Genomic DNA, 10,000 nt, shown 5'->3' with positions numbered 1-10,000 from the left:
TGCTAATCAGTCGGAATAAAGAGATTCATTGTGGAGTCTCTGAACTTTAAGGTCTTTTAAACACACACACACACACACACACACACAGCGCACAACAAACACACACACACAGCGCACACAGACACACAGACAGACACACAGACACACACACACACAGACATAAAAAGAGACAAAACGTTTTTAAAAAAGACTCGAAAAGGCAATAAAAAGGTTGAAAACATGTCGAACGAAGCGACTAAAACGTGTGTTTGTCCCTTCCAGTCCGGGACGTCCTGCAGCTGCTGAAGAAACGAGACATAGCCGCAAAGAAAAGCAACAAAACGCAAAAAAAAATAAACAACAAAACGCAAAAAAAAATAAACAACAAAACGACAAAAACGTTAACTAAAAGCAACACAAAGGTCAGAAAAAGTGATTAAAACCGGAAACCAGAAAAGGATTTAGTGCCACAATAACTTGAACTTCTGTGGAATTTGCTTCTGTGAAACATTAACAGAGAAACAAACATTAAATATGAAATAAACAATACGGAGACAAATATATACAGACTGTCTTCCCCCTGTCTCCCTCCAGTCCTGGAGATCCTGCAGCTGGTGAAGAAGCGAGACCTCCTATTGGCCGACAGCCACATCCTGGAGCTGGAGCAGGAGTGCAGCGAGTCGTCCGAGCCCGAGGACGCCGCTAGCCCGGGCGTGAAGGACGGCGGGCGCCGGAAGGCGAAGGACGTGGAGCTGCTCTACGAGGAGCTGCAGAAGGAGCTGTGGGCCGTCGTCAGGGAGTCCGCCTGCCGCCAACGGCTGGACCCAACCTCGGACTCGTGGTGCAGGTGCGCAACGTAAAAGTCCTGATTATTTACATGGAGTCTGGTGGAGATATGCTGGCTCTATACACGCTAAAAGTCCTGATTATTTACATGGAGTCTGGTGGAGATATGCTGGCTCTATACACGCTAAAAGTCCTGATTATTTACATGGAGTCTGGTGGAGATATGCTGGCTCTATACACGCTAAAAGTCCTGATTATTTACATGGAGTCTGGTGGAGATATGCTGGCTCTATACACACTAAAAGTCCTGATTATTTACATGGAGTCTGGTGGGAATATGCTGGCTCTAAACACACTAAAAGTCCTGATTATTTACATGGAGTCTGGTGGAGATATGCTGACTCTATACACGCTAAAAGTCCTGATTATTTACATGGAGTCTGGTGGGAATATGCTGGCTCTATACACACTAAAAGTCCTGATTATTTACATGGAGTCTGGTGGAGATATGCTGGCTCTATACACGCTAAAAGTCCTGATTATTTACATGGAGTCTGGTGGAGTTTGGTGATGGTGATTTCGGGGCTGTTTCATGTTAAACTAAAAGGATCTTACTCTTTAACTAAAAGGTCTATCTCTGTAGGGATCCTTTCACACACACACACACACACAGGCACACACACACACACACACACACACACACACACACACACACACACACACACACACACACACACACGGGCACGCATCATGAAACCCAAACCCACCAGACTCCATGTATATAATTAGTGGACAGTGAATAGTAGTAATTGTAACGTGTGTGTGTGTGTGTGTGTGTGTGTGTGTGTGTGTGTGTGTGCAGGTCCTGCAGCAGGAGGAGCAGGTAGATAAAGACTGGGCCCAGAGTGCGGCTGCGGCCCCCGGGGGCCCGAGGCCTCGGCGTCTGAAGCAGAGGTGGAGGGAGGCGGTGGAGGAGGCCGCCGACGGCTCTCTCCCTCAGAAGGCCGAGTTCACCGCCGGAGAGCTGGACCGATACCTGGACCGTCTCCGGGCCCGCGTGGTGGACGACCTGGGCGCCGCCAAGAGGAACGTGGTGTCCATCTACCCCGAAGACTTCCAGCCCTTCCAGGTGAGACGCAGTGACGGGACACACGGAAACACCTGGAAGGATCTCCTCTTACTGGAGACCTAGTAAATACACAGCAGTTTAGGCAGTAATGGGACCCAAAATTGCAGTAGGAGTTAGATTTTTAAGTGGCATGTGGCAGCCGGAAGTGGCATGTTTTTCACCATAAGACGTAAAAATACTAAAAATATCAATTGCGGGACACAAAGTCACACGCGGGACTCGATCCCGCTTCTCCTGGGTGTAAGTCCTGTGTTTTACCTCCAGCCACATGGGCGGCTGTCGCTAAGTGGTAGAGAGGTCGCCTGCCAATCGGAAGGTTGGTGGTTCGATCCCTGGCCCTGCAGTTCCATGCCGAAGTGTCCGTGGGCAAGACACTGAAACCCACGTTGGTAAATGTGAGTGAACGTTTACCTGATGAGCAGGTGGCTCCTTGTACGGCAGCCTCGGCCACAGTGTATGAATGTGTGTGAATGGTGAATGGTTCCTGTACTATGTTAAAGCGCTTTGAGTAGTTGTTAAGACTAGAAAACTAGCGCTTTATAAAAACAGTCCATTTCCATTTATTTACATCCTCCACCCTGACCAATGTACCTAAACGTATTTTCGCCCTTTCATACTACTCGCTACGGCGTCAATTCGTACACAATTGCAGTTGTCATACGGAAGTACCGGAAGTACATGCCACTGGCACGGGCCACATGCAATCTAACTCCATCTCCAAAATTGGGAAGACTTTTGCTACGTTCAGACTGCAGGGCAAAAGTGGCCCAAATCAGATTTTTTTGGGGGGTCAAGTGACCAGGTCAGACTTCTTCAGAAGTAGTGTGAATACTCAAATCAAACATAGACCACCTCCATAGACCACCTACATAGACCACCTCCATTATATTACATGTCATTTAGCTGACGCTTTCATCCAAAGCGACTTACAATTGCTATATACGTCAGAGGTCGCACACCTCTAGAGCAACTAGGGGTTAAGCGCCTTGCTCAGGTACACACTGGTTGATGTATCGCAGTGGGAATCGAACCCGGATCTCCCGCACCAAAGGTACGTGTCATATCCACTGCGCCATCACCACCTCCATATGTGGTCCTGAATCTGACCCAGGTCTGATTTTTTTTTTTTCTTCCCAATGCGGCTGCATTGTAAACAAGCAAGGCAGATTTGATGCGACCTTTACCTCAATAACCCTCGCTGCGCCCTCTCTCTCTCTGCGGGGAGGGGCGGGGCCCCCTGCTCCCCAGTGCGGCTGTCAACCGCGTCGCCAGGGCGGGCATCGGCTGACATGTCGGCAACCCACCTGACCCGTCTTGAAACGCGGACCAAGGAGTCTAAACGTGCACGCGAGTCAGAGGCGCGCGCCAGCTGAGGTGGGATCACACAGACCTCTGTGGTGAATTTGCAGCCATAACCCCACAAAAGGTCAAAATAGCCAAAGTGTCCCTGTTTCTCTTCATTCTTCTCCTCCTCAGCACCTGCTCATTAATGTTTACGTCTGTGTTGACAACAGCGTGCTGTGTCTGATGTCATTGTTATTGGTCTTTTTGGGCATGCGGGTCAGTGCGAAACTGCAAACAGTTCCCACTGGAACCTGATATATAGGCCACATTTTAAAAAGGTCATGTGAACAGACAAACAAAAAAATCTGATCTGAGCAAAAAAAAATCTGAATTAGGCATTAAGACTTGCGGTGTGAACGTAGTGTCACAAACCGGCTCATGGCCTGTGGCAAATAAATGAGGGGACACCAACAACAGGTATAGGCCAATCAAAAGATATTTTATTATAAATCAAAACTAGTAACTTTAAATAAAGAAAAAGGAATGAGGTGTGAGAATGTCATAATGTAAGGTGTATGCAAAGTGCATGGATGAATGAATCTGTATAGGTGTAAATGACTGAATGAAAACTAAGTAGAACTATAAAGGAACAAACCAAACCAAGTCATACCTGGAGGAGCAGAGAGAGAGAACAAAGTGATTAGAGGCAACTTAAATACCCTGAGCCCAGGTGGCTCCAATCTACTAACGACCCTCCTCTGCCTGCAGGAGGAACCACCCCTGCACTGCAGAGGTGGGGTCGTAACAGTAGCTTTCCACACAGTATGTGGTCCTGAATCAGACCCAGGTCTGATTTATTTATTTTTTTGTCATTGTGGCCGCAGTGTGAACAACCAAGGCGGATTTGATGCGACTTTTACGTCAATCTACGTCGACATTTGTCACAGTTATGCTCTAGCGGAAGTCAGCCCGAGACACAGACGGTCACGTTAAAAACTTGACGAGGCCTACAACATGGAGAACAGTGATGGAGCAAGTCTGTGGAGGGAGAGGGAGGGGTTGGACCTCATTAGTGTCTGGGGGGGGGGGGATACTTCAAATCAATCAGAACTAGAAGGATCATACCGTAACCGTAATCCGTTAGCAAAAATAGCAAACGAAATGGATGAACGGGGACAAAACTGGTCCTGTGTGTTGTTGATGAATTTGTAACTTTGCGTCGAGGCGACACAGACCACAAGGACTGTGATTGGTCAACTGGTCCTGTGTGTTGATGGTCGGTGTTTCAAGGACTGTGATTGGTCAACTGGTCCTGTGTGTTGATGGTCTGTGTTTCAAGGACTGTGATTGGTCAACTGGTCCTGTGTGTTGATGGTCTGCGTTTCAAGGACTGGGATTGGTCAACTGGTCCTGTGTGTTGATGGTCTGCGTTTCAAGGACTGTGATTGGTCAACTGGTCCTGTGTGTTGATGGTCTGTGTTTCAAGGACTGTGATTGGTCAACTGGTCCTGTGTGTTGATGGTCTGCGTTTCAAGGACTGTGATTGGTCAACTGGTCCTGTGTGTTGATGGTCTGCGTTTCAAGGACTGTGATTGGTCAACTGGTCCTGTGTGTTGATGGTCTGCGTTTCAAGGACTGTGATTGGTCAACTGGTCCTGTGTGTTGATAGTGTTTCCAGCAGCCTACTGTGGGGAGTAGCAACATGCTAGTTCACTGACATCAGCTTTGCAAATAAACTCAGACATATTTAGGTTACAATGACGGGGTTATCCGTTTATGAAGTGTCTATATGTCAGTAACGTTTTGAAATTAGCACTTCGCCATTAAGACGTGTGTGATATTCTGGTATTATTTGGGTTTTAGAAGCATTCTTTGAACATGTATACAGCGCATTCAGAATATGCGTCTCAATCTGGGTTTTTACTGCAGTTTACGGCCTCTTGCCTGTTTACAGTTTACGGTCAGCTCTGTGCGTTGCTATGGTTACTGTACACAAACCAACCAGCCGCCAGTTTGCAAGGCTGCAGACCAGATAAGAAGGAGAAACACAGCTACTTTTACACACTATCAAAGACTTAGGCTGTGTCTCAAACCACCTATACTTGCACACTTCAAACTGTTTTAAGTATAGAGTGTAGATAACACAAAGATTAGATTAGATTAAACTTTATTGTCACTGTGCAGAATACAAGTACAAATACAACGAAATGCAGTTTGCGTCCAACCAGAAGTGCAAAAAGAGCAGAAAAGTGCAATGTCATATACAAAGTATAGACAGGACAAGAAATCTAGTGCAGTGTAGACAGTAGTATACAGTTAGTTTACAGAAGGTGGTTTAGAGTGATATCACTTAAATATAAATGTGTGCAGTGTATTACCAGTTATAAGAGCTGACTAAATATGGCTATGTAATATGAACAATGTATTAAAGTGCTCATATAAAAAAAACACCATATATTTGTTGTACTGCACATTGCTGCAGCTCCTCTTTTCACCCTGTGTTGAGGTCTCTGTTTTAGCTACAGAGTGAGACATCTCACTGCTGTTCCATCTTTGTTGGGAGTCGCACATGCTCAGTAGCTAGGTAAGACTACATGCTCAGTAGCTAGGTAAGGATCACATGAGCTAGCTAACTGTTTCTCCAACTTCGGCTTGTACAAGGCAGGATTAGCCGGGAGACTTCTTCTAAACGAGTATTAGCAGAATATATTATATGTAAGTTGTCCTTCAGTGTAGAAAAAGGCGCCAATAAATAAATAAAATGTATTATTAGTATAACATTAAATATATGACAGAAAACATACACAACACAAACAGAAAAGCATATATAATAAGTTTCCTTTAACACTTAAGGTCTAAATGCTCACCTGAAGACTTACTTTAACCTTTGACCTTTGACGTTTTGCCAGGAGTACGTGCAGAGCTACCACCAGGCGGTTGCTAGGCGACTGGGGGCGATCACCGACAACCAGCTGGAGATTACTGACATCTACTCACTGCTGGACTGGCTGCACAACATATACAACAGGTACACACTGCAGGACACACACGGCAACACAACACATACCTGGCTACACAACACACACCTTGTTACACAACATATACAACAGGTACACAATGTACAACACACACCTGCACAACATATACAACAGGTACACACTGCAGGACACACAACTGGCAACACAAACATACCTGGCTACACAACACACACCTTGTTACACAACATATACAACAGGTACACACTGCACAACACACACCTGGCTACACAACATATACAACATCATGATTCTGTATTGTTTCTGAATTTTCATTCATTCAGTCATTTCAGTCATTGATTTAATTTGTGTGTGTGTATGTGTGTGTGTGTGTGTGTTTCTGTGTGTATGTGTGTGTGTCTGTGTGTCTGTCTGTCTCTGTGTGTGTGTGTGTGTGTGTGTGTGTGTTTAGGGACGTTCTGGGGACCGTGTGCATCACGAGTCCCTTCAGCCGAGATCGTCTGTGTCCTCTGCTGCCATTAGAGACTGTAGGCCGACTGGAGCTGGACTGTCTCAACTCTGTCAGGGTGAGTTATATATAAGTTATATGTATAGTTATATATAAGTATAAAGTAGTATTATAGTAGTAAGTAGTATATCCGTATGCTGGCGCCATTCGTCTGCAAGTATGACACACACAGAAAATCTGCAAACTTTTCCTAAAATCCTGTCCTGCAAAATCCAGAGAGAAAGACTCCCCGAATCCTGTCTCACTCCCATTATGTTCCCTATGTTGTCTAAAGTTATCAGACTCTGTTGGACACGCGTGTCACACCGCGAGCAGGCTTGCATGCCAAAAGAGAGAAACCCTGTCTGGAGGATAACTAGCCAGTTGATATATTGTGTGTGCGTTTGGTTAATCGCGGTCAAATCACTGAGGTTGCCTCGGAAATTTAGGCTACACTATACATGTTTTACCTGCTGGTCTAGGTAACATGTATTACCTGCTGGTCTAGGTAACATGCATTACCTGCTGGTCTAGGTAACATGCATTACCTGCTGGTCTAGGTAACATGCATTACCTGCTGGTCTAGGTAACATGCATTACCTGCTGGTCTAGGTAACATGCATTACCTGCTGGTCTAGGTAACATGTATTACCTGCTGGTCTAGGTAACATGTATTACCTGCTGGTCTAGGTAACATGCATTACCTGCTGGTCTAGGTAACATGCATTACCTGCTGGTCTAGGTAACATGCATTACCTGCTGGTCTAGGTAACATGCATTACCTGCTGGTCTAGGTAACATGCATTACCTGCTGGTCTAGGTAACATGCATTACCTGCTGGTCTAGGTAACATGCATTACCTGCTGGTCTAGGTAACATGTATTACCTGCTGGTCTAGGTAACATGCATTACCTGCTGGTCTATGTAACATGCATTACCTGCTGGTCTATGTAACATGCATTACCTGCAGGTCTAGGTAACATACATTACCTGCTGGTCTAGGTAACATGCATTACCTGCTGGTCTAGGTAACATGCATTACCTGCGGGTCTAGGTAACATGCATTACCTGCTGGTCTAGGTAACATGCATTACCTGCTGGTCTAGGTAACATGTATTACCTGCTGGTCTATGTAACATGCATTACCTGCTGGTCTAGGTAACATACATTACCTGCTGGTCTATGTAACATGCATTACCTGCTGGTCTAGGTAACATGTATTACCTGCTGGTCTAGGTAACATGTATTACCTGCAGGCCTAGGTAACATGCATTACCTGCTGGTCTAGGTAACATGCATTACCTGCTGGTCTAGGTAACATGTATTACCTGCTGGTCTAGGTAACATGCATTACCTGCTGGTCTAGGTAACATGCATTACCTGCTGGTCTAGGTAACATGCATTACCTGCTGGTCTAGGTAACATGTATTACCTGCTGGTCTAGGTAACATGCATTACCTGCTGGTCTAGGTAACATGCATTACCTGCTGGTCTAGGTAACATGTATTACCTGCTGGTCTAGGTAACATGCATTACCTGCTGGTCTAGGTAACATGCATTACCTGCTGGTCTAGGTAACATGCATTACCTGCTGGTCTAGGTAACATACATTACATAATTCCTAATGGAGATATTCTCACACTCAAAACACACATTTTTCCGTCTCACTCCCATCTGCTCCTGTTGATTTCTGTGCTCTATTATTCCGTCCCTATCACGTTACAAACAGTAAAATTGACTTCCGGAAATACCGTGACCCGCGGGAGTCCCGAAAGATTGTCACCCTCTAGTGTGCACACGGCCCTGCCATCTTGTGCCCTTTTATGGGAATTAAGGGGCTGTTTACCTCTGCTAAATAGGAGCAACGGGCACGAGCTTTACATTTATGAAGACTTTGGGATTCATCATTATAAGAACACACCTGCGAACAACTCCGCTGTTTAAGAACACGTCATGAGTCAGACGTAGACTTTTCTTAGGGGCTTTCTTAAGAACATATCAGGATATCCTATACTTAGGAAGATATTGGTGAATGAGGCCCATTGATCGCCTGGCGTTTCCTCGCGTAGCGTTGTCCGCCTGTCTGTTCACATGAGGAGCGCAGTGAGACCCCGCGGATCCTCGCGACTACGCAGGCCGAGTGTTGCTCCCCTTGTTAAAAGCCCCTTTATTCCGTTGCAGTTCTGTTGTGTGTTGGTTATAACTCAGAGGTGCGTTTGTTTTGCAGACTAAAGTGACCACAGAGCTGAGCCAGGTCCTGGACGAGGAGGAGAAGAGATGGATGGAGACGCTGCACATCGAGGAGTATCAGATCACGCTGGCCAAGACCGTCATACAGGTAAACACTGTTACTAAGACTAATGTCTAGAAGACTTTATGTCTTTAGAGTTTAGTTTAGCAAGCATGTACAACACTGGCTCTAGCCTGTTTGGTGCTGGAGGGAGCGCTCCCATTGGTTGTTGACAATGTTCAGGTGATCTAACTTCACCACCAATTATTAAAATTTAGGTTAATCTCAAACACGTCAAGACAGGAAAATAGACTGACTTAAGAGAGCTCGGACTGAGTTTTATGTCCACCTTACACCAAACTATGTTGTTAAGCTCCTGCAGTGTTTGGTGTTTTAAGCCCCCAACGCCACCTTCCAGGCAGCGCGGCAATGGTTATGTTTAGGGTTAGAGTTAGCTGCCTGGAAGGCAACGTTGTGGGCTTAAAACACCATCGAGCAGCTCCTGCAGTCTCTGTATTCTGTATATTCTGCCTCTAGTCAAAAATAAACCATAATTTCTGTGTGTGTTTGTTGTTTCAGAGGCTGCAGGTGGATCTTGAGCGTTCGGCCTCCATCAACAGGAGTTTGGGCTCCAGAGTGGCTCAGTGCAGCCTCAACGGCCTGGCAGACTTCCTGTATGGCAGTCGCACACACACAACGCCACACACACACACACACGCACACAGGGTCCGAAATCAACACTCGGCCGTCGCCAAATGCAGGTAAATTTTCCGTTCAGCAAGTAAATCTCAGAGGGCTATCCATGGCAGGTAAACAAGATAGTTCTGTTCACACACACAAAAAACACACACACACACATTTACACGCACGCATGCAAGCACGCACGCTCACACACATGGCTTCGTAAGCTTTCTGTTTAAAGGGTCAGAGTAATGATCAGAGTTATGACGTTTGTGTTTGTAACTGTGTTAGTTTTCAGCGTAAGGTTGAGATGTTTCATGAGGCGATGCAGAGCGGCATGTTCGGGGACAACGAGGACGGATACGTGTCCAAAACCATCGCCCTGGTCAACTGCTGCCCTCCCTTCAGGTACCAACAAACATAAAGAA

General features: G+C 45.9%; 1 protein-coding gene across 1 annotated transcript in view; it reads left to right on the top strand.

The window, feature by feature from the left end:
- The window catches only part of LOC120544902 (exocyst complex component 3-like protein 2), a 25,937-nt gene that overhangs the window by 10,358 nt on the left and 5,579 nt on the right, over positions 1-10,000 (top strand). The window contains exons 2-9 of the mRNA XM_039778771.1: positions 574-716; positions 776-826; positions 1,628-1,894; positions 6,088-6,206; positions 6,626-6,740; positions 8,889-8,999; positions 9,471-9,568; positions 9,861-9,980. Of these exons, the coding sequence (XP_039634705.1) occupies positions 574-716; positions 776-826; positions 1,628-1,894; positions 6,088-6,206; positions 6,626-6,740; positions 8,889-8,999; positions 9,471-9,568; positions 9,861-9,980 (1,024 nt within the window). The remainder of the gene's footprint in view (positions 1-573; positions 717-775; positions 827-1,627; positions 1,895-6,087; positions 6,207-6,625; positions 6,741-8,888; positions 9,000-9,470; positions 9,569-9,860; positions 9,981-10,000) is intronic.

Source organism: Perca fluviatilis, chromosome 2 (genome assembly GCF_010015445.1).
Source record: "Perca fluviatilis chromosome 2, GENO_Pfluv_1.0, whole genome shotgun sequence".
Classification (NCBI taxonomy): Eukaryota; Metazoa; Chordata; class Actinopteri; order Perciformes; family Percidae; genus Perca; species Perca fluviatilis.
The sequence above is the reverse complement of the archived record's forward strand: the minus strand, read 5'-3'. Positions and strand labels throughout refer to the sequence as shown.